Source organism: Mus caroli, unplaced genomic scaffold (assembly GCF_978045245.1).
Source record: "Mus caroli unplaced genomic scaffold, Mus_caroli_1 scaffold_11, whole genome shotgun sequence".
Taxonomy (NCBI): Eukaryota; Metazoa; Chordata; class Mammalia; order Rodentia; family Muridae; genus Mus; species Mus caroli.
Genome location: NW_028227266.1, coordinates 14,924,267 through 14,949,061, shown reverse-complemented (window position 1 = coordinate 14,949,061; position 24,795 = coordinate 14,924,267). Strand labels below are relative to the sequence as shown.

The 24,795-nt window shown below is 37.7% G+C and overlaps 1 protein-coding gene and 1 pseudogene across 1 annotated transcript; one reads left to right on the top strand and one right to left on the bottom strand.

Moving 5' to 3' along the window:
• Window positions 1–1,908: 1,908 nt before the first annotated feature.
• On the bottom strand, window positions 1,909–24,184 carry Chordc1 (cysteine and histidine rich domain containing 1). Its single transcript, XM_021171825.3, has 11 exons — window positions 23,963–24,184; window positions 20,583–20,632; window positions 14,812–14,868; window positions 13,719–13,876; window positions 11,512–11,615; window positions 10,537–10,595; window positions 7,095–7,165; window positions 5,992–6,097; window positions 3,857–3,976; window positions 3,348–3,410; window positions 1,909–3,134 (listed from the first exon to the last, which is right to left on the bottom strand). The coding sequence occupies exons 1-11, from the start codon at window positions 24,024–24,026 to the stop codon at window positions 2,991–2,993; spliced, it is 996 nt and encodes a 331-aa protein (XP_021027484.1). The 5' UTR covers window positions 24,027–24,184; the 3' UTR covers window positions 1,909–2,990.
• LOC110301373 (amyloid beta precursor protein binding family B member 1 pseudogene) lies at window positions 15,047–17,132 on the top strand (annotated as a pseudogene).
• Window positions 24,185–24,795: the final 611 nt, after the last annotated feature.

Sequence of the window (24,795 nt, the reverse complement as noted above, 5' to 3'; positions counted from 1 at the left end):
GAATGAATAGCAAGTGCTCTTAACCACTTTCTATTCTTTTTCCAGCCCCCAGGGTAATCTTAACGAAGAGGGTTAATAAGTATCTCAGGACTCTCTCAGGACTCACAATATTGGCAAGAACATTTTAATGATTCTCTTCATTCTGATGAATAACTAGTATTAGAAAATCAAACAAATATGAAATAAAGACAAAATTACATAAAATAAGATACAAATGTCACAGCTGAATCATTGTACTGACAGTGTGCTACTCCAAAAGATGTACACAATCAATCTATAAACATCTGATTTCAATTTAGTTTTGTATATCACTGGCTTAGGTTTTACAATAGGTTTCAAGAATTATTACCCTTTAAGGGTTCCACTAAAATGTTTAAAATTAAACATTCCTACTTTAAAATGTTATACCAAGGTTAATGTCTTAGTTTTGTAAAATACATGTAAGATTTTAACACAGGGAGACAATATTCTTATTATAAAAAAACCTCCTGCACTATTTTTATAATTCCACCAACATAAAGTTACTACTGCAAAATAAAAGGTTAGGAAAGACAGGTCAACTTATTACTTCCTTTGTGCAAGCAAAAGCTAGACAAGAAAAACTGCATTTTAAATTTCCCATGATAAATTGAGTTCCAATGTGTATAAATTTTATCTAGGTTTGATTGTTTTGATGCTATAATAAAAGAAAGACATATATCTAATAGAAATAACTTCTCAAAGCTAACAAGCATTTTTATTAACTGTAGGGTAAAACACTCTTTCTTAAAAATACTGCAGCATGAGAGTTAAGGTAAATTTTACTTAATTTTTATCTGAATGCCATGCAGAAGTTCTGAAACAATAATTAAATGGTCACAAACTATGCACAACTATGGAAGAAATATGTTGTGCAATCATGTCTAAAGTTAGAAAACTTGCTCTAACAGTGACATCAAAACAAAGTTGTTATTCAAAAGAAAACAAAACCACCCCAACAAGGAAGTGATACAGATATAATTATTATTTTGAATCAAATTGTTTCAACCTCTTTCCTCAGGTAGTACACAAGATCTCCTTTTCTTTTTCTCTTTTTGGATTTTCAAGAGTTTCTGTGTAGCCCTCGCTGTCCTGGAACTCACTTTGTAGACCAGGCTGGCCTCGAACTCAAGAGATCCACCTGCCTTTGCCTCCCAAATGCTGGGATTAAAGGCATGCGCCAAAATTGCCAGGCAAGATCTCTTTTTCTAAATGCATTCCCTTTTAACTATAAACTTAGAAACACTATTTGGATACCAGTTTTTTATTGCCAAAAAATGTCTAGTATGTTCTTGCTTCATCAAAGCCTGAAGGCTAGATTAGTATCTTTATACTTGTTGCCTGAGGCTCATAGTATCTTTAATAGTTATCTGCTAATAGCAGTATGATAATTCGTGCAAATAGGTTGCTTGCTGTATCAAAGAGCACAGTATAACTGACTGATGCCCATGGAGGCCAGAAGAAGGTCCTGTGTGTGAAGTGAAGATCCTCAAGTATTTAAGATGCCACGTGGATGCAGGGAATTGAACCCATTAACTAGTGCCCTTAAAGGAGCTGTCTCTCCAGCCCCCATACAGATCCTTTATTAACTAAAACAATAGACTAATGAAACTTTGTTAGGATTCTATTAACACCAAAGAGTTTGAGAAATAAAGACTTTCAACTTTCATTTTGATCTAAGTTTATCTGTGTCATCTACAACTAATGAAAATGAAGTATAACACATAACCATTATATGTAAAACTCTTCATGAAACCCTTAAAATGGCTCCCAAGAATTAAACTACTAAATTAATTTAACACATAACATTCAGGTATTCTAAAATACAGACTGTAATTTTCCCGTTGTATATTACTTTTCTTGTCTTGACCAAAACATGACAGAAACAACTCAAGGGAGGTAAGGTTTATTTTGGCTCACGGTTTCAGAGGATACAATCTATAATGGCTGAGGAGGCAGCAGTGGGAGTATGGGACAGAGGTGGTTCATATGTCCTGACTGGATCAGACCAGCAGGAGTGTATGATCCTTAAAGGCTCACCCCTCAATATGCTAAAGGTTTCACAGCCTTCAAAATAGAGCCCTAAGTTGAAAGACCAACAGCTCAAAACAAGCCTCCAGGTACATTTCAGATTCAAGCCGCAACACACACCTTAATGTATTTCAACGAAGCTACACATTCACAATTTAACAGATACAGTTTTTCATCAGGGATTCATCAGATATCACCCATAGCAGTGTTTAGACTGTAAATCAGATATAATTTTGTCAAAACACCATAAAGAGTCCTTTAAATAATCAGGAAAGAGATTTTAACATTATTGCTTACTCTTATGATGAATTTTAACCAAATTGTAATTCTATAATCTTAGTTTATTTCCTATAGACTTAAATTATACTGCTTGCCAGGTAATGCAAGTATTGAAGCAACTTTCTAAAATTAATTTAACTGCAAATGAATTATAAACTCAGCCAGCACACACAGACGGTTTGACTCCACTGCTTCAGAATTAGTACTACAAAAAGTAACCACTGCATAGGAAGAAACAAAGTCTTTTCCTTAAAGATTTTCAAGAATTATAATAATAAAAGTTCATGGAGAGGCCAACTCAGTTTTTTATATACCACTTTGCTTTCCCATTTAAGGGAAAAAGAAGTTATCAGGATTAAACAAAACAAAACTTCTTTCACTTCCTGCTTATAATAATTTATACTAAAAAATACTGCAATTATACTTATGGTTTCTTTCCCTCCCTTCAAGTGTAAGGGCAACAACTATAGTTCTAGTGAGGAGACTTGAATAATCATATTATGCAACTCGAAAGGAAGATAGAGGCACAAAAATTGAACAGACTTTGGCTTTGAAGAACCTCATGATAACCCCAAATGACAGACTAGAAACAACGAAAGATTACAGCAGCAAGCAACCATCTCTCACATACACACACGTTAAGAATTCCGTTCCTCTTCTAATCAATCAGCTATATCTTTTTGTTTCTCCTGCTTTTTGGTTGTAGGTAGCTCAAGACTTGCCCACTGCATGGGTTCCGCCTTTCTCATAGTGATCTCAATCTTTGTTGCAGTCATCGTTACGTAACTTCGTTTAACATCAATTACCTACAACACATCAAGAGTAAGAGTTAACCTGGTGCTTTTATTGTTCTCAGAAAAACACATCTTGTTTAATTTCAAAATCAAGCTTCTGGGGCCATTTTAGTGCAATTTAATTATCTTGATAAAGCATGTTAAGGTTATATTCATGAACTTTACATAAGCATTCTAAAAATGATCTTAAGAATCAGGAAAAATTGATGGATTCATAATACTTACACCCCACAGTTTCACATTTTGATGAAATTCTTTCTCTCCTTCAAATACAATGTGTACATTTAACTGAAATAGATAATGTATTGTCATTATTTTGGTGCTAAGTATTGAAAATATGACCATAATACACACTAACCATGCAGTGAAACATTGAACCACACCAAGTCAAGAGTAGACTAAGTACTAATTATAAAGACAATACTGGTATTGCTCAAGCTAGGACAAAATGTCAATGTTGAGCCCCACTGTTTCATTTAAGAAAATGATTAACAGGAAAAATTAGCTAGAAGATTGATACTGAGAAACAAATATGTATTTTGTGATTTTTCTAAGCTACTATACTTCTAGATAACTTTGGAATAAAGTCTACTACACTGTGAGTTTCACTTAAAATATTGTTTCTATGAAAGTCATTTGTGATTTTCTGATCAGAATGAAGAACTTTTGAGAAAATGTTTATATATAAACAACGCGTTTAAGGTAATTTCTACTGAGTTACTTAATATACTTACCAAAGTACTATTTGCTTCTACTTGACTGAGTTCTGGTAGGGAATTTTTAGCATACACTGAGATGGTAACTTCACCCCCAGTCTGATGCCAGTCGTGTCTACACGGAACAACTTTTTTCCCCTGTAATGTAAGGAAAACTTTGTAATCTTAAAAACCACTACACAATCACTGTTTTAAAAAGAACTGGGTCAGTTAATGTGCAAAACTTATTATGCACAACGAAGCACTTCATGCATTCAAGGCTACAACTTCTAAAGATCCTAGAGAGGCTTAAATAAATTATATCACAAAATATCTTAACAGTTTATGATGTGAGTACCCTCGTTTCTCCAATTTGGTTTTCCTTCTTTAAGGTTACATTGTTACTGTCCATTTAGGAGATATTTTACAGGCCTCATTAAACTTTTATTCTATTTTGATATACTAAGTACTGAAGACAGAAATGAGAAGACATTTGTATGGTAAGAGACAACTATGAACTTGAGAGCATGAGAAGCTTAAGTTTATTTTGAATGAATGAACGTTTTGGGGATGTTACGATTGGAAATATGGTTCTGCCGGTACTGTGCCTGCTTTCCAAGCATGAAGCCTGAGTTTGGAACACCAGCACCCACATAAAGATGTTCATCTGTGCTGGAATGGATCTGCAGCCCTAATGCTGGAGGACTGAGCACAGACCCCACAACTGAACTGATGTGCTGCTCTAGCCTCAGGGAAAGACCATATTTCATGAAATAAATTGGCCAAACTTGGAACGTTCACACACGTGTACACACACACACACACACACACACACACACACATTGTAAGCTAATAACTATTCTTATGATTATTAAATTTCCTAGTCCTTTCTTATTAACATGCAGATAATGTCACACCTTACAGAAATCATCTTCTGACTGCTCTTATCAAAAGGAGCTATTTTCCATTGTTACACTATGTATGCTATCAGTAAATTGAAAAACAAACAAACAAATGGTGATGTTTTCTAAGTAAACTGCTCTAAGAAAGAACAAATTAGCCAAAAAATTCAGGGAACTCTGAAATACTTATTTTTTTAAAGTATAAATTGTTAAGGTTTGACAATAGAGAAAAATGTCTGAGCAAGCCTCACTTTCTTTTTTTTTTCCAAACCTCACTTTCTGCTAGTAAAAAATTTCTTCAAGTTTTATGGTCAGTAAACTATAATTCAAAAGCAAGAACAATGAGATACCCAAATATTGAATATCCTTGAGTTAAAGCCTTGAGTTACAGATACAAGTTTTATGAACTAGAAAGGATTAAAAAAATGTCAGTAGTAACAGCATAACACAAAGGATTTGTTTATATTAATGATATTGTTAAAATGATAACAACATCTTTGTTTATATTAATGATGTTATTACCTTAATTTACATTAATATAAACAATTTACCTTTGTTTATATTAATGATGTTGTTAAGGTAATAACAACATCATTAATATAAACCCTTATTTAGCAACAAACCGGTTTCCTGTTTTTAACTTAAAGGACTATAAGGAACTATGTTCATAGGCCTAAGACTTTTGGCCACTAGATAGAGATTTTATGTATGTATGAATAATTTTGTAGCAAAAAAAAAAAAAAAATCAGATTTAAATATTGGTTTAGTAACACTAAATTAATAGGAAGTGGTTTTATAAAACAGTTTTAAGAATTGGAAAAGGTTGTGAAACTAATTTTTTAAAGAAATGTTTTTTAGATTTCTTCTGTGTGGATGAGTGCTTTCCTGCATGTGGTCTGTGTACCACACACATTCATGTGATGAGCCTTGCGGATGCTGGGAACCAAACCCTGGTCCTTTGCAAGAACAAGAGCACTTAACCACTTAGCCAACTCTCCAGCTCCCCTGTAGCCAGTGCTAGTAAGACAAAGAGCTTTCAATTTTGGCAGGTTGAGGATAGTATTGAAAACTTATATACCTGAATCAATACATACAAGGATTATTTTGTCAATAGTTATTGCTGAGGTATTAAGATTAACTACTTTGTACACATGACAATATTTAACCCTGTAAGAGAGCTACTTTTTTAATATGAACACATAGTAACTCATATCTCTTAAAAACCATTTAGATGAATACAGATCAGCATATTACTTTGAAAAAGTTACTTACTGCATCTTTTTTAGTCCATACATGCTTCCCTCTTGTACAGCCCTCTTGGGCTAAGAATGTATTAAAATCTGAAGTTTTTCTTCTACAACAGCTCCAATATTTCATCCTTTAAATTAGACAATGAATTAAAGCCAATATTTTCATTATAACAAATGTAATTAAGAAATAAAAACTCCAACTTTAAATATCTTGCAAGTACTTAACTGCTAAAATACATACATACTAGGGAAACTCTTAAAAACCAGGGTGTTATTTATTGTAATAATTCAGCTTTTGACTAAATATACAGAACTACTTGGAGTCCAGGTCTGTTTTCTCATGGAGAATGTACACCTATTCCCTCATGAAGCTACCAAAATGTGGTATGACCAAAGATACTAATATTCATATTTCAATAACAGTAAAGAACATGGAGCAAAGTAGAATCTAGTGTTTCCATACATGATGGCCAATCACAAGGAAGGTAAAACCACTACTAAAGAAACAACCCTGCACAGGGAATAAAAATCATAGATCTCCAAGTTAAAAATCCTGAAACACGTGGAAACAGTTGAAAACTCTAATATAGTAAAGTTTCTATACATTAATTGTATATAATTATATTACAATGTACAAACAAACTGTTAATTGAGAGTTATGGAAAAGCGTGGCCTTTCTTGGTTACTGCTTTCATTGCTCCACAGCTAAAAAGACTAATGTCCTTAAACTGAATGTCAGTCCTTTACAAAAGAAGAGTAAGTCAGGCTATACAGCAGGACATGCCTGTAAGCGGTGCCACAGGAGGCCAAGGCCTGAGCATCCCGAGGTAGAGGCTGTCTGCATAACCAGTAGAACCCTGCCTCAGATTAAACACAAACAAACAAAAAACCCAAACAAGTCCAAGTAAGATCGCACTGCAGAATCACGATGATTACTTAAAAGCTGTAACCCTGTTTTCTCCTGTGTTTAAAAAGGCAACTGCACCTCCCCACTTTCTTAGGTTATTATAAGGATTAAATGGTATTAATGTAGGTAATAACTACACTGCAGTGTTTAAAGATATAAAGGTTTAATTAATATTTTGAATCAATACTATAAATATTTTAATTAGGTATATAAGTTACCCCTCGTGGAAAATAGGTACTCCAGAATGATATACACAGACTTCTTCTAGACTCTGTAGACCCTGGTATGTCTATAAAACAAAGACACAGAGGAAAAACATTAGCTGTTTATCTCACACTTGCATCTTATAATACCTATCTGACACATAAGGCCTTCATATAATACTAACAGCAGCTACAAGAACACTGTTAAGTTCATCAAGGAATGGAAAGTGACCCTCTTTTGGACATGGTTAAACTCTAGATCTCTGGAAAGAAAGCAAACAGAAAGGTAGGCAATTTATATATAAGATGGTTTTAGCCTTTTAGGCATGAAGTTACACTGATTTATATTTAAATATTCAAATTCACAGAAACATGTTGGAATCAAGGGACTTGTACTCTCACCAGAAACATGATTATATGTACAGTATATTCACTCTGTGTGGGCATTACAAATTAATATGGGAAGTCTAATAATCATTTCTGAAGTTTCAGTAGAATACTGATTTCTTATCCCTACAAATGGTAAAATGAGCTGCAGACCTATATATACATCCATGGTTTGTCTGGAAGATCCGGGCCCCACTGCTGCTGTACGTGAAGGCTCTACAGGTGAATTCACAAAAAGTCATGTTAATAAAACATGGATGCAGCTTGCAGTATATTCTCTACTTTTGTATTCATATTAACTAAAGTATAGAAGACCAAAATTTTTGGTTTCATTTTTGTTAAGTACGAAGTGCTAGGAGTTTATCTCCTTAAGTATATATGTTAGAATCTGAACTTAGTACTGCCACCTAAAAATGTGTCTTTTCTCATCTTATTCAATGGCACCAAGTGTACTCACAGATGTCTTCCACATCTGAATCAGTAAGTCTGTCCCCTCTACCTCTAACGTTACCACAAAATCTTGTCAAATTCAATGCAAATTCAAACAACATATCAGTTTAACCTCACTCAAGAACTAGCAAATGCACTATTTCCATTTCCCACTTCTCAATTTCTCTTCTCTCCTTGGTACAATTTTCTAATTACTACCATTCTTCTCAAATTCCTTTGATTAAAAACACCATCATATTCAGTTATAGGTGTTTCACACATTTCTCTCTGCATAACAAAATGACTGTAGCTCAGTATTTCTTAAATAAGGAGAACAACAGAAAAAAAGACAAAACTTCATTGCATGAAAATTAAAAGTCCCTCTGTTTATCAATGACATCATCAGGTCAGTGTGAATCATATAAAATATCTGACAAAGGATTTGGCAGCTGTAAGATATGAAGATTTCCTACAAAATTATTAAGAAAAAGATGACCAAAAAGTAGGTGAGAGATTACATACATTTAACCCGAGAAGAAAGAACTAGTCAGCTTAAGAAAAGGACTCGGGGCTGGAGAGATGGCTCAGTGGTTAAGAGCACTGACTGCTCTTCCAGAGGTCCTGAGTTCAATTCCCAGCAACTATATGGTGGCTCACAACTAACTGCAATAGGATCTGATGCCCTTTTCTGGTGTATAAATAAATAAATCCTAAAAAAAGAAAGAAAGAAAAGGTCTCAACCTTAACACCAGTGAAGAAGTAAAAAGCAAGGAAGAAAAAAAGATTCTAGTGTGTAGACAACCCGGTGGATACTATAAGCATTTGCCTCCATTCAGCTAAAATTGAACATACATACAATTCCATTTCTAGTCACTAAAGTTACACACTGAAATATTTAGAGTGACATTATTAAAAAAAATAGGAAGGAAAAAATCAATTATCAATTGATAACCTCAGAGTCCCAAAATGGGTCAGACCATGGCTACATCCCATAAAACAAAGAAATTAAGAAAGATAACAAGTTTTATTATTCCTTTTACATTGACATCAGTAACAAGCAAAAAATAAATGCTGAGAGAGATTTTTGGAAGAAAAATGTCAAATAGTAGTTAAGCTGTCTTTTTTAATACTGTCATGTTCATTTTGAAAGCTCATAAGTTTTGAGTATCCCCCACCCCCACCCTCAAGGAATCTCAGACCAGAGGAATAGAAGGCCAAAATCCAGTACCAAATCAAATGGAAAGGCCAAATCATAATGAGTTTATGGTAGGTGGGACCATACCTGACTGCAACTGCTTTATTATATATTATTTCTAGCCCCCTATTTAAGCCTTAATCTCACTCAGCCAAAATGGACTTTGGGTGGATGCTGTTGGATCTTTGTCCCTCTCCTTAGTGTGATCACATGAATAAAAGCTCTTTAATGTTTTTCACTATTAATTTATCTGTTTTAACTAAATTATCAAAGATGAGCTTGGCTTCTTGGGACATAGGCTGACTTTAAGTCCACCAATTACCAAGGTTCTTGAATGCCCAACTCTTCTTATACCATTAATTGTACACATATGAGCTCTATGCCATTCACATAGCTAAGCACTCAAAATAAAACAAAAAGCAAACAAAACCGTATTATAATCCTTACCATGAGATGGAGGTAGTTAGGAACAGAATGAATGAGTCAAGTAAAGGTAAAGTGTCATAGAGGAGAAAGCATGAAAAGGTAGACAGAACAGACAGCAAAAGCTCTCACGGTGATTAGCCACACTCTACATTTAGTCATTCAGCAACCTACTCTCTGGAATAACACTACCTGTTTTTTTAATAGGGGTGAAGCTGTTTTCCCTCCTTCTGACTTATCACAGAGCTCTCTTCCTGAATTGGGTATGGTAGTACACAACTGTAATCCTAACACTCAGCTGAGGGAAAGGACTGGAGTTTGAGGCCAGGTTGGGATAGAATAACTTGCTTCAAAAAACAAAACAAAATACTTCCCTGAAGCAGATAACGGCTTACCATCAGTTTGAAGTAGCCCAGCCCCTTGTCCTGGGTTAGGCCTTTCCCCACGTCTACTTCTTCACCCACTCCTTTCAGATTATTGCCCAAGCCCCATGACCTCCCCATCTGCTGAGCAACATATCTCTAAAGCCACTATACTTGTATGGTTCCCTCTGTGGATAGCAACTCCCAGGGTAATCACCATCCCCTGCCCTCACCCCTGAATTTTAACTAGGGCCACTGACAAATCTTATCTAAGTAGCCCACAAGTGGAACCACACTAGTTGCTAGGTTTATTCTATTTATTTTAGGTCTGTCTAAATTAATTATTCAATGGCCTACTTTTATCTTCCTGTCCACATTAGAAAATGCTCTATAGGATGAGATTTTTGTTTAATTTGATACTATTATCTTCAGTCTGAAACTTGTTGTATAGCACATAACAAGTGCTTATTAAATGTTAATCAAATTAGATTTATCCCAATTATTTTATCCGATGTTTCTCTTAGAAGTCTTACTGAATTTATAACCCTAGTTTTCAGCAAACATGTAAGTAGCACACAACTATTTGGCAACTTTAGAGCGAACTTCAGTCCTCTGAATATTAACATTTTACTGCATATATCCAAAGTTTTATAATATATACCTTTGAACACCCTCCATTTTTACAGGAAGTCCCAACCTTAATTTCATCACTGTCTTCTTCTGCAATGAAGAAAAAAGAAAGGTAACATGAGGTTTCATAACTATATTCTTTTTGAAACAAGAGTAATAAAACTACAATAATAAAATAGTACCTCCACTGGTTTTTTTGTTTGTTTGTTTTGTTTTTCGAGACAGGGTTTCTCTGTGTAGCCCTGGCTGTCCTGGAACTCACTTTTTAGACCAGGCTGGCCTTGAACTCAGAAATCCGCCTGCCTCTGCCTCCCGAGTGCTGAGATTAAAGGCGTGCGTGCCACCATGCCCGGCTATGTTGTATTATTCTTAAAAAGTATCCTTTCTTTTAAAAAGTCTAATTCAAGGAAGACAATGAGATAAGGACAAAGGCACATCCTAGCACTTGAAAGGATGGGGCAGATGATTATGAGTTTTAAGTCATCCTAGATCACACAAGCAACATCCAGAATTGCTGGTGCTACTGGTCTTCTTGTCTCAAAACAAAAAGCCTTATCCCTACTTTTTGCCTATATGCTGTCAAATAATATATATTATGTTTCAGTCTACAATGCAGTGATCATCCAATCTTCTAAAATCCTATATTCTCTTGTGAAACAGAAGTCATGGATGATATTTTTGTCCTTTGATATTAGGCAGAAATCAAATGGATAATAAAAAATATTTTATATGGTATACAAAGAAACATCTTAGCTGAAGAAATTTAACTGATAAAATATTTAAGGAATCATAAGTTTGAGCAAAGGCATCATTAATGGACCAAATGCTACTTCTCCGGTGTTATTTGCATTTGGGAAGGAAGGAAGTTCTCTGCTACAATATGTTACATTTTCACACAGTGCAATGTAGCTATTTCTTTTGACAGAAAATTACTAAATTTTATGTCTATTACTTAGACAGAAAATTACTAAAAACAAATAAACAATCCAAAAAAAAAAAGTCTTACCTTTTTTATCTTCTTCACTCCCGGATGACAGTTTAAGTTTATCAAGTGCTTGTTTTAGGGAAGCAGATATTTTTAACTCCAAGTTTGTCATTGGTTCATCTGGGCTAGAGAATTTTGAAGTTTTATCATCAATAGACCAAAGTACTTCTTTGTACTTAAAATTGATAACCTTAATAATCTCCCATATGAGATGTTAATTGTCTGTGCATTACATTCTTTCCAATTAAAAGTATTTCATGAATAAAGGCCATAACTGACCAACACTCTAATTTTCAATAAAATGCTGCATCTATTAAGAAATTAAGTTTCAAATTTTCATGCCATTGCTAGCATAAAGATACCACTACACAGTGGACTATAAGAAGGAAGGAAAGACTAGAGATTCAAGCTTGTAAAGATGAGTAAGCCCCATGTAAAGGACTGTAGAATCCTTTTCACTTCATCCTCAAGCACTAAGTGAACACAAACTCATCTGTACGAGTTGAGTCAATTTACTTATGTGAAGAGTATAGACTTTTCAATTTAGATAAAATTTTATGACTGTGTAAAACCACCACCATCTTCTAGTGCTTCTTAATAATTTATATATATATATACATAATATATATATACACACACACATATAATTTAAGCCTATTCTGTAAACAATTATGGTTATTAATAAATGTAGCAATAAAAAGATGATAGGTTATTCACTCTGCATTTACAATAACTTGTAAAACATTAATGAAGTACACTAGAATCTGTAACTCATGTATCATATAGATTTAAAATAAAACAGTTCAGTGCTGGAGAGCTAATTCAGTGGTTTAGAGGAGTGTTCTTCCAGAGGATTGGGGTTTGATTCCCAGAACCCATAACGATGGCTCAAAAACTGTTTATAATTTCTGTTCGAGGGGAAACAGTTGTTTTCCATGGGTTCAGGGATGCAAGTAGTCAGACACACATGCAGGCAAAACATGCCCTTACAGATAAAACAAAATGAAAAATTAAAATACACTTACTTTTTCTCATAGCCTCTTATGTAAAGCTTATATATCTGTGTAGTCCATCATTTAAAGAAATGGTAATAACTCATATTGGCATTAAATTCTAATAGACTGTACTGAGATGTAACAGATTTAAAGATGAACTGTACTGTAACAAAACTGCTGTTCTTTTCTGGTATTCGTGTAACTGTGTAAACTAGTGTTTGATAGTCTCTTAAGACTGAATTAATACTGTAGGAAGAATAAAAGCATTTTGATCTTTAATTACAGCCTATACCTCAAAATGCTAATAAGCAAATGAACATCAAAAGTAAGGATTTTTATTTTGGGGCTATATTATGTAATGATCTATTAATTTATTTAAACATAATAAAAGGAAGAGTTGGAAACACTGTAAATTTATAATGTGAATACAGCTTCTATTGGTTGTGATGATTTTTCAGGCTTGCACTTAAACACAATTCACGTGAGGAACAAATCTGGAGCCCAAATTCTGTATTTATATTTTACAGTCACTATTTAGGTGCAGATTGAAGATCTTGCCTTACAGGAGTAAACCCATTAATAATATAGTGGTTCTCAAACCATGGGTCATGACTCCTTTGGGGGTGGGGTCAAACAACCCTTTCAAAGGAGCTGCCTAACACCACTGGAAAACAGATATTTACATTATGATTCATAACAGCAGCAAAATTGCAGTTATGAAGTAGCAATGAAATAATTTTATGGTTGGCAGGTCCCTATAACACAAGGAACTGTATTAAAGAGTCACAGCATTAGGAACCACTGAATTAATGCATTTTAAAATATAGTCTGGTTTGAACAGGAGGTGAACAATCTACTTCTAGTTCAAGGTGAGCAAAAGCAATTTTTAAACTATTTTGACACTGAGGGTATCCTAACTCAAACTCCCTAGTACAAATCTGAAAGTAAAGTAAGTGACTAGGCCTCTGTGGCTCTTCAATTCAAACTAACTATATAAAATGACAAGTCTTTTACCAAATCTCACCATGCCTTCATGAGAATGTTACACCAGAAAACAGAGCTATATAACCCTCCAACTGTGAGAACATACCCTCAAAAATTAAAGGGTTACTACCAAAGGAAAAAACACGAGTGGACCCTGCAAATGTCTTTATACAAAATGCTAAAAGAAAATACCACCAGCAAATTCCAGTATGATACTGTCACAAATATAAGTAGCTGTATAGATTATACCTTGGCCTTTTTATTGCTTCTACTGGCTTAGGGGCTTGAATGATGTGCTCCTGAAATTTGGGTTTTAATTCAGATAGTTCCTTCTTCTCAGTAGTCTTGACTTCAGGCTTTACCGGTTCAGGTGGCTTCTCACTATTATGCCTACCTTTTGTACAGCCCTGTTAGTAAAAGATATGAAGTTATGCTTTGACCTACTTTATGTATGTATGTTTGTATTTTGGGTGTTTCAAAGGCCTTTTCTAATTATACATGCCAAAGTTCTTTATTCAAAAAGGCCTCAGTTTGTAGTATCAGTTATTAGAGTGCTTGTCTAGCATGTACAAAGCCCTAGATTTGACTTCCAACACTACTAAGCCTGGCATGGTGCCACCTCTAATCTTACCACTTGTATTTGAAGGCAGGAAGATCAGGAGTTCAAGGTTATCCCTGGCAACCCAAGGATGCTATGCTATCCTTATGCATCCTTGGGCTGCATAAGACCCTGCTTGACATAACATAAGCAAAAACAATCTGAGCTTCCCCTTTCCTATTAAGCTGAAATATGGCCTTAACCCAAATAATTTATTAAAATTTATTTTCTCATCTAAAACACTGAAATAATGATTGTTCTTTCTTGGTGCCATATAAAACAAAGGACCATTTCACTGATGTCTTAATGAAATTTACTGCCTCTAATTAAGATTGCTTATATTATTTATTTATATACTCTCTATCCCAATTATCAGCCTCCCCTCTCCTCTCAGTACTCCCTCTCCCAGATCTTTCCCCCATTCCTCCTCTTCCTCACCCCCTCACATACTACACCCTGCGCCTCCCTAAAGTCACTGCAGTGCTAGGAGCATCCGCACTGCCTACAATCATTGCCTGCCTACAAATTCCTTCCTGATGTTCTCTTCAAGAATACCAAAATAAAGGACATAAAATGACAAATGGTTAGCATAATAAACTCGTAATTTTTCAAGGCAAAATTCTCCAAGGCAAAGATTTTTGAGGTTATGGAGGAGATGCAGCCCCTTTATAAAGTATGGTACAGTCTGATATTTGAATAATGTACTTTTAGGGAAACAATACAGAGGACTAAACTAGTACTTACTACAATGCTTAAGAAGTCAGAGAAATCAGTTGTCCTTCTTTTACAGCAAGACCAACCCTATAAAACAAGGAAAAACATCAAATTAAAAAAAAAAAAAAACCTTAAAACTGTGTTACACTTATTTCTTTGAATCCTGAAATTACATACACACCAGTTCAACTTTTGTACGCTGTTTCCTAATCACACAAAACGATCTTATTTAAAAAAATAAACAATGACTTCCTTAAAATAGAAAATCAATCGTGGTACAAGGCTCTGCGTGGCCTGCGAGCTCTTGGGCGAGGGATATTGTGATGGAGAAGCTGCAGTGTTGCTGGGACCCTGCAGGTTGAGCCACCTTGGCCAACTGGGCCCGGGGCCTCACCGCACAGGATCTACCAAGGCCATCTGCCCCATCATCCCTGAACCAGTTGGCCATTAATGCAAACAGCCACAGAGGCCCTGCACTCAGCTTCCCCTTACCCCTGCACGCTGCCCATTACCAGCTGCTCAATGCCAAGCTGCAAGCTACAGCTGTGGTACCCAAGGACTTTCGAAGTGCTATGGGAGAGGGTAGTGTGCCTGAACCAAGCCCTGCCAATGCCAAGTGGTTAAAGGAAGGCCAGAACCAGCTTCGGACGGCTGCTACAGCCCACCGAGACCAGAACCGAAATGTGACCTTGACCTTGGCAGAGGAGGCCAGCAAGGAGGCTAAGACAGCACCTTTGGGTCCCAAAGGCTTAATGCATCTATTCTCTGAGCTGGAGCTCTTGGCCCCCAATGCTGCCAACAGAGGATTTCATGGGTCCGCCTTGATCATCAGCACCAGGAACAGGGACCAGATGAAGGAGAGAAAGCAGCAGGAGAGGCTGAGGAGGATGATGAAGAGGAGAAAGAGGATGAGGACTTATCTTCTCCTACAGGGCCACCTGAGCCTCTGGATAATGTGGAAGTCCCCTCTGGGCCCCGGCCCTCACAGATAGCCCCCGGGAACATAGCAAGAGCACTAGCCTCAAAGCTGGACCACCTTATCACACAGATTTCTTCTGGAACCACAACGCTTTCCAGACATATTCAGATCTACCGACTTGAATGGATAAGGGTCCAGGACACCTGAGGGACCTACTATTGGCACATCCCAACGGGGACCACCCAGTGGGAACCCCCAGGCAGGGCCTCCCCCTCACAGGGGAGCAGTCCCCAAGAAGAGTCCCAGCTCACCTGGACTGGCTTTGTTCACCAAGAAGACTTTGAAGAAGGAGAGTTTTGGAAGGATGAACCCAGTGAGGAGACTCCAATGGAGTTGGAACTAAAGGACCCTGATTGTTCTTCCCAGCCCAGAGCCTCAGCCCAGAACCAGTGCCCCAAGAGGAAGAAAAGCTGTCCCAAACGAAGGCCAACCCAGGGATCAAGTGTTTCACCGTGGGCTACCTAGACTGGGTAGAGATGACAGAGGAGGAGCTGGCCCCAGGATGCAGCAGGGTGGCAGTCAACAACTGTATCTGAGAGCTCTACCACAAAAAATGATCTATATTATCTGAAGGCTGGGGGCTGGGGAGAGAAAAAAGATCTGCTGCTCCAGCAGTAGCATGAGACTCTAAAGCATGCATGTGTGGGGCACTGGGCTAGACAGTGGAAGGGACTTTGCTACGTAGCTTGTGATAAGCTGACCAAGAAGCTCAAGTGCCACGTGTTTCACTGTGAGGCACCTGCCAAGAACATCACCACCAGCCTGCATGAGATCTCCAAGATCATGTCTGAACGGCGCAATGCTCGCTGCTTGGTAAATGGACTCTCCCTGGACCCGTGGATGTCCTTTTCCAAGTGGAATTGCCAGAACCAAAGAATGAGCTGGTGCAGAAGGTTCCAAGTCTATTATCTGGGGAATGTGCCCACTGCTAAACCTGTTGGAGTAGATGTGATTAATGGGGCCCTGCAGTCAGTTCTGTCTTCCAGTAGCTATGAGTAGTGGACTCCAAGTCACATCAGCGTGGCCCATGCCACACTCACCATCTTGCACCAGCAGACAGAAGCTGTGCTGGGGAAGTGTCGGGTGCAGTTTCTCTCCTTCCTGGATGTGGGCAGATACGTGCACATGTTTGCATGCATCATGTCTGCTGGCCTAGCCTCCTTCTGCTGTCACACGTTTTGGTGTGAGTCCAGTGCTGCCAATCTCTCAGAGGCTGTGTAGGCTGCATGCATGCTCCCGCTACCAGACCTCCACCTCCACCTCCTGCCTCCCAGCACCCCCTGGGGAGTCAGTTGCAAGACATGTAGGTAGGGGTGTTCAATGACTGTGGGGTTCCCTCAAACCCAACCATCTAGGATCCCAGACCCCATGAAGAACTCCCATCCTTCCTCTGCCTGCTTGCTTGGGGCCCCAGGGAACTCAAGGGTTTGGGGCAGGTAGGGAGAGGCTGTGGATGTCCTTCCTACACCCCATGTCCCCTGGGCTGCCCTTCCTCAGTAGCTGGGGTTCCCTACCTAGGGGCTGGGAGAGAGACATTGAATTCCTTCACAGAAGTCTTTACACTGGACTGATGATACAAGGGGCCAGAAGCAAAGCCAGCCTTGGGCTCTCCATCCCCAGAGTTTGAGGTGGAGCAGGAGGAACTGGCCCCATCCTCAATGGCCCAGCAGGGCCAGGAGGGGACTGGTGTTGGCATGGATCTCCTTTCCCCTGTTATACGGGCACCTCTGCTGTACTGATATCAATAATATAGTCTGTCTGCTGGGGGGTTGGGGGTGGGCGAAGAAAAAAGAAAAAGAAAATCAGGGGCTGCTTTTAAGAATAGTATTTAAGTTTTTGGAAAAAAAAAAGTTTTTTAACACCATCTATTGGATGAGGGAATGTAACTCACTGGAAGAGCTCTTGCCAGTGTACACAAGACCCCATTTCAATTTCCAACATCCTCTCTCTAATTCATGTATTTAAAGGATCTGAGGAGTAAGGTGATTTACCTGGGGAGGGGGGGAATCTACTAAGTAATAATTATAGTCCTTTAGTTTTTATTTTTTTAAAGATTTATTTATTTATCATATGTAAGTACACTGTAGCTGTCTTTAGACGCACCAGAAGAGGGCATCAGATCTCTCATTACGGATGGTTGTGAGCCACCATGTGGTTGCTGGGAATTGAACTCAGGACCTTTGGAAGAGCAGTCAGTGCTCTTAACCGCTGAGCCATCTCTCCAGCCCAGTCCTTTGGTTTTTAAAGTAAACTAGCCTTATAGCCAGAAGCAGAACAGACAGAAGCAACTGAGATATGTGCAGTTTTAACAAACTATCAAGGGCTGCCTGGGTATTAAAGCAAGGAGCCACAAAATTAGGGAAGGAGACAGACTGATATTGTCCTCTACCTACCAACTTAAAGTAAGCCAGCACAGAACACTTTTAATGATTTATCAGCATGGAGGCTTTAGTTAATCCAGAGCTTAATAGGCCCATAGTAATAAATAATTTTAGTCTTTTTCCATCGTAAACATACATCCTCAGTTTCAGGTAATAAGAGAAGTCCTTAACTGAGTAGAACATTAAACCAATGAAAATGAAGTAAGGTTAAATAATTCCCCCTTGGTTACCCAGAAAAGTGACTGCTTTGGTATTTAGATGCCTTTATCATCTTGATTCTTTCTTAACTCTCAATAAAAGGCATGAGGAACAAAAACCAGAGGCCCCTGGTTCTGAAGCTCTCTCCCTGTGTTGTTTGCCTTACCTCCACCTGTAAGATTTACTATTTGTTCTTTCACTGTATTCTGGTTTTACTAAGAGCTTGCCTGGCCTTTCTTCTGGCCTTCATCTTTTCTGTGTCTGGTGCAATACCACTGAAGACGTCTCATAATTATTTCACTCAAAAAACAGATAGTTTACATAGTTTATCAGGAACAGCTTACTGAGGTTGCTTTTAGTTATTTTTAGTTCCAATGTAGTAGAAAGTAAAGAAATAGAAATACAATATCCTTGTGTCCCTAAGATAATATTAAACTCACATGGGTAGTTTCTTACAGCATAGAAGTTTTGGTAGTGTTTTTTAAAAACACTATATGCTCTTTTAGGGTTCTCTCTGGTTTTTAGAGGGAAAAACTGAATACCCTGTAATTTTTTTTTTTTTTTTTGGGAGACTCTTAGATTGAGATGCACATAACCAATTACCAATCTTACGTAGTTTAAAGTGTGCTGATATTATCTGTAGTCTTCAAAAAAATGTACTGTCAGAGGGCTTTTACATGCATACATACATACATACATAAAATTATGTTAGATATTTAGCATTTAATTGATACATGAAAAAAATCTAAACAAAGGTGCAATCTGCTAAGTTCTATGACAAGGAAACCATGTTCCAGGGCCCTTTCCTCAGGTTCTTGCTTTGCTCTTTTTAGCCTCGAATCGTCTTTAATGTGTTAAAACTGATTATGGACGTATACTTCTCTTTCTTGGAAAAGAATTATTTTTTGATTACTGTCCATTACCTTTCTTACTGTACTTTATTTCGTATTTTTCCCTTTTAGTATTTCTGATCTCCTATCCATTGGAATGATTGCTTCCAATTTTTTGCAAGCCCATTCATTTGTATACTCAAGTTGTCACCTGCCGGTGATTCTCAGAACACATTCGAATGGATGTGTCCTACAGACAATATCAAACCATTTCACATCAACTGAAATACTTTTTATTACCCTCAGTTTTGCAGTTGTATTTACTAGTTTTTATTTACTCAGTTTATTATGTGTTCAGGTGTGTGCCCTATATTTCTTTTAATCTAACTTTTTGAGTCAAGGTCTCTCACAGAACCTAGAGCTTGACAATTCATCTAGACTGGCTCGCACAGAGAAGCATAAGGACCCACTTTTCTCAGCCCTAATGTAAAGATACTCCTTTCACCCTGATTTTATGTAGGTGCTAGGGAACAAATTTAGGTCGTCCTCTTGCTCAGATGGCAAGTGACGTCACTGATAATAATTCTCTAGGTTCTTGTTGTCTGACAGTATTCTATAAATATCTACTGCAAACCTTGGCTTTCCAGTCCGCTGGATTCCATGGCCTAGTAAATTTCAAGTAGTACAAGCATTATATGGCTTGCTAGTTTCATATTTAACTAAATGAGTAGTTAAATTTATATTAACAAAAATATTCTAATGTCATAAGGTGAATATTCGGAGAAAAAGTTTTGTTTATATTAATTAATACTCAAGGAAAGACAGAAAGTAACCTGATATTCTCAAATTTATCCTGTTTTAAAAATGTGTAAGTCACTAAGAATTTACATACCTATTATTCATAAAAGTTTTTTTAAACAGGTAACATTAAACATTTGGTCAGAAAAACAAACAAATAGCCCACAAACAAGAAATCCATTCTCCCATTTCTCTGATTCTTCAGCTTGCTAGAAAATAAAAGAGAAAATGAGGTATCATGTTTCCAGTAAACAAGTCCAACTAAATGTGTGTAAGCATTAAACACCTGAGGCAACACCTTCTAATACCTAAGGGAAGCCTTTCTTGTTAGTCACAGTGACAGAATAAAGACTGAGACCAATATGACTGCTTTAATTCAAGTTCAAACTTAGGAAGGGAATAAATCATTAGGAAAGTGGTTGGAATATAAATAACTTTATAACTGGAAAACATCACTGTCAACTATCTCTGTCTTTAGACAATCTGCTTAAAGTACCCCAAAATGGTCATTAGGAAAGAAAAACTAACAATCTATGGAAGAAAAGAAAAGGTTTTATTACATCTTTCAATTTATTATACAAATAAAAAGAAATTGAAAAGGTATCTTGTACCTACCTTTAGGGCATCATGAAAGACAGGAACACCTGGGTGGTATGTGCAAGCATCTGTTCAAAACAGGAAAGGGAAATCACACAAATGCTGATAAACAGAAGTGTATATATCACTTCTTCCTTTAGGCGTCAGGGTTTCACCCTTTTTCCAAAATCGGGCAAATTCCTTAAAACTTTATTAATTCCTTGTATTAAAAATATTACGTTAAATCTCTAGGAGTATGAAACATGGACAAAATGAATCCAGAATTGTTAAAGGGTAATGCTCAGAAATACTCTGTATCGGGTCTTACCCTTCCTAATACTGTGACCCTCATGTGGTGACCACCAACTATAAAATTATTTTGGTTGCTACTTCATAACTGCAATTTTGCTAGTACTACCACTGCTCTATATTCTGTCATTTTTTTTTTTTAGTAAAATTTGTCTATTAATAAAACTTTAAATTCCAGTGATTCTGGCAATATTATTTTTTATTCTCTAAAAATCTCATACATGTATACAATGTATGTCAGTAAGAACCAGCACTCTTACCTGCTATGCTACCTACACCCACCAACCCATCTCATTTGCCCTGAACTTTACCTCCACTAGAACCAGTTAGTGCTGCCTGAATGCATATTCACCTGGCTAGCCACTCCCCTGAAGCAAAGTAACTCCTTCCCCTGCAGCAGCCAACAGCCAGCAGACCCTCAGCTTAGCCTAAGGGACCAAGGCCCCTACTCTCTCTGTGCTAGTTTGTAACTAGCTGACCAGTCTCAGCACTCCTCCCCATCTTCTGTTTGGCCCTATCTTTGCATGAAAGCAAACTGAAGTATACTTATAAACCTATCCACACAAGTTTCCCAAGAAATTCTCTAATAAAGAGTTTGGGAAAAACAAAAACAAAAAACAAAAAAAAAACCCATCACCACCACCACCACCAAAACCAAAAAACCACCTCAACATTTTAGTAACTGCTGTAATATCTAATTACTAAATTAGCATTTTAACCAATTCCTAGATACAAATCATAGATTTCTACAGTCTTTTTCATTAGTGCTATTATTTTATATTTCCTGTCTCTCTTCTCATTACAGAATAAAAGTTTTAATTTATTTTGTTCTTATACAAAATACATTTATTACCACCAGCAATGTGGAGTGTTTTGTTTAAAACAATCAGATAACAGGCACACTTATTTCCTGACAACAGTGGCATGAGGGTAGGGAAAGGTTTCTTTCTTCTGTAAATGTCTTAACTCACTCAACTTTCCAAATTTAATTCCCTACAATCCAATTCCTAGTGTTGCCATGAGATCTGTCTACCCTCTGCTACTAAGTTAATATTACCGTCTTAGTAACTGCTATGTATACAAAATAGTAGTTAATGCAATGGAACAAAAAGAGGCTATTAATTACGTACAATGAGTTAGAATATAGAAGTTCAGAATAAAAACCTGTATGTACAAAGATATGCAGAAGAGAGGGAACCATTTAAAATTGAATTTAAAGTACAGACACTACTAAAGTATATAATGTATAAACACAGCCAAGTCCAGGATGTCAGAAGCAGCTAGATCTTCATGGTGTAACTGGCATGAATGAAATGGGAAAAACCACCATTTTCAAAAGAAAATGACAGTTAGATAGACATTTCTTCTCTAGCATTTATGACATTTAACAGTTTTCCTGAAATTCATATTTAATGATGGGAATAGACAACACATTAGTGGTTAAGTTTGGAGGGCTTTTTTAGAAAGGTTTAGCTGAAATTTTCATTTGTCACTCATAACTGCTGTGCTGTTTGCAAAAGTCTGTCTACTTTAGCTGCTTAACACATGTAAGTTACAATTCACTATTCTTTTTAACATGTACTTGAATTACATACTAAATTGCCCTATCATCTTGAAAAGAGTCTAATTTTCATACACAGGCAAAACAAAACAACATAAATCGACATGAAATAAGGCAATAAGCATGGAACATATACTATATCACTAAGAGCAGGAGGACTGGATATAGACTGGCAGCTTCTTACAAGTAAAACATCTATCACTGTACTCCTTGAAAACCAGAACATATTGGTATCTTCTGCACTAATCTTTTAATTTGTAATTTTAATGTGTAAAGTCAAATGATTCCCATTCTAAATAGCTTTCTCCTAAATCCAGTGTTATCAACTGCCACTCATTCAACCAATTTACTTGGCATTTATCCCTACTTTCTAAAACACTTCCCCATTTGGTCAGCTGACTGGTGTTCCCTTGATGTATGTGCCCCAAATTGATGACTGTCTATTTTCTCGTGGCTTTCCTAGCCTCTGATTCCATTTCACACACACAAAGACAGATAAACTTCCAACAACAAGCTGGTATCTCTCCTGAACTTTGGTCAGGAATTTAGTACCCTAAAAATATTGCCTCAGGCTACAACGCATCAATGTATTCAGTACTGAAGTAGAATACGCACATATCATGACAGTTAAACGTGTGTTCATACACTGGCTGTGCTGCATCTTTCCCTTTAAATCCTGTCCCAGTCTCATTTTGAAAGCTACCAGTTTACTTGTGTACCAAGATCACTACCTACAGAACTGGTCTTAACCTCTTTTACAAAGCTGATCTGTGTTAACACGTGGTGTTCCAGTCTCTGATGAAATACTTCAGTGTGGTTCAGTTATATAATGAGTATATATATATATATATATATATATATATATATATATACATATATGTATATATATATGAATGGATATAAAGACCATACTATACATACTAGATGAATCGGAGATAAGTGTTGTTTATTCCTGCAATAGCCCAGTTATCTGCATAAATACTCCACTCAATAATGAGATTCATTCACACCTCTGGTTTCACCCAGCATTGGTGCTTGCTTTCATTGTGCATTCCAAATTAGACCACACTGGCTTTTGGAACAGCACTAGGGGATCATTTTATGCTGGAATAGCGTAGTTTAAAGCTGTAGGCCCCAGTAAAAGCATGCCGAAAACGTTATTGTGGAACGGATGTGTAACAGTCATTTCCGCAGCCCAGCACGGTTTTTTTAAAAGCAAGTAATTTGACAAGTGACAACACGCTTTCCACTAGTACTCAAACGCAACAAGAAGTCTAATAGTGTGCACCTCTTTATACCTCTTACGCCCAGGAATCACAGCGGTGACTGTGTAAACCGGGTCTGGATAGCCTAGAATTGAGCAAGTGCAGGGGATGCCCACTGAGGAATGAGGGGCGCCGGGGACACCGAAGCGTCCGGTCCTGCGCTCCCAGAGAGGGTGAGAGACCAGGGAGGCTCCCGGGGACCGCAAGAGGTGAAGCCAGGTGAAGGAGGCCAAGGGTCGGGAGAGGGAGGCCGGGAGAAAGCTGCGGGCCACGGTCCTCCTTACCGTCCGAGTTGGCCTCTGGGTCGAAACGCTGGCCACAGCCGCGGTTGTAACACAAGAGCGCCATTCCGTCTTCCCGGCGAAATCCAGACCACCCGGGACTAGAAGTGAACCACCGCAGCAATCACCAGCCCTACTGTTCAGGCCGCAGCTAGCTTCCGGAAGCCGCCGGTACTGCTTCAGGAATTTTCCCGAACGTTCCGGTTGCACAGGCGCAGAAGAGACCGGAAGACGGGCCAGCGCCGGGCGGTGGACAGATTTCCTACCGGACTGCCACAGGTGAGCACAGTCGGGTGGACCCGGACAGTTATGGATGAGACACCCAGGGGAGAAAGCGGAAGACTCGGCGATCTCTTTGTGTTCCGCCCCGCATTCTCCCGGCGTGCTTTGTGTTCCGCGGCACGCCGAGTTCACCGCGCAGCCGCGCTCGCTTGCCAGAGGGTGAGTGAGGGGTGCGGCCCGCCCCTTTTCCGGTCCCTCGGTCCAGGTTTGTGCAACATCAGAACCTTTGCTCCTATGCTCCTCTGGGACTGCGTCAGTTACTAAAAATTGAGGTTAAGTCGTCTTAAAAAGACAGGACTTTAAAATGAGCAAACTTATGTTTTTTTAGTGCAATCCTAGAGTCAACCACAATTCTAAATTGAAATTTCACGTTAGTCATAACGTAACCTACGTTCAATCTTTCAGTAGGTCTTGTAACATTTTTAGTGTGCAAAACACATTATTGCATTAATGGGCAACTTGCAAACAGTACTGTCCTCAGCGCATGCTTTCTATATGATGCTTTTGAAATAGCAGAGTGTTTTGATGACGGAAAGTAGTTGTAATTTTACCAA

Excerpts from the sequence above, each read along its gene's own strand:
- Chordc1 (XM_021171825.3), bottom strand. The coding sequence starts at position 24,026 with ATGGCGCTCTTGTGTTACAACCGCGGCTGTGGCCAGCGTTTCGACCCA. Across the intron at positions 20,633-23,962 it reads CCCAGAGGCCAACTCGGACG|ATGCTTGCACATACCACCCA; the intron begins GTAAGGAGGACC and ends TGTTTTGAACAG. Across the intron at positions 14,869-20,582 it reads TCTTTCATGATGCCCTAAAG|GGTTGGTCTTGCTGTAAAAG; the intron begins GTAGGTACAAGA and ends CTTGTTTTATAG.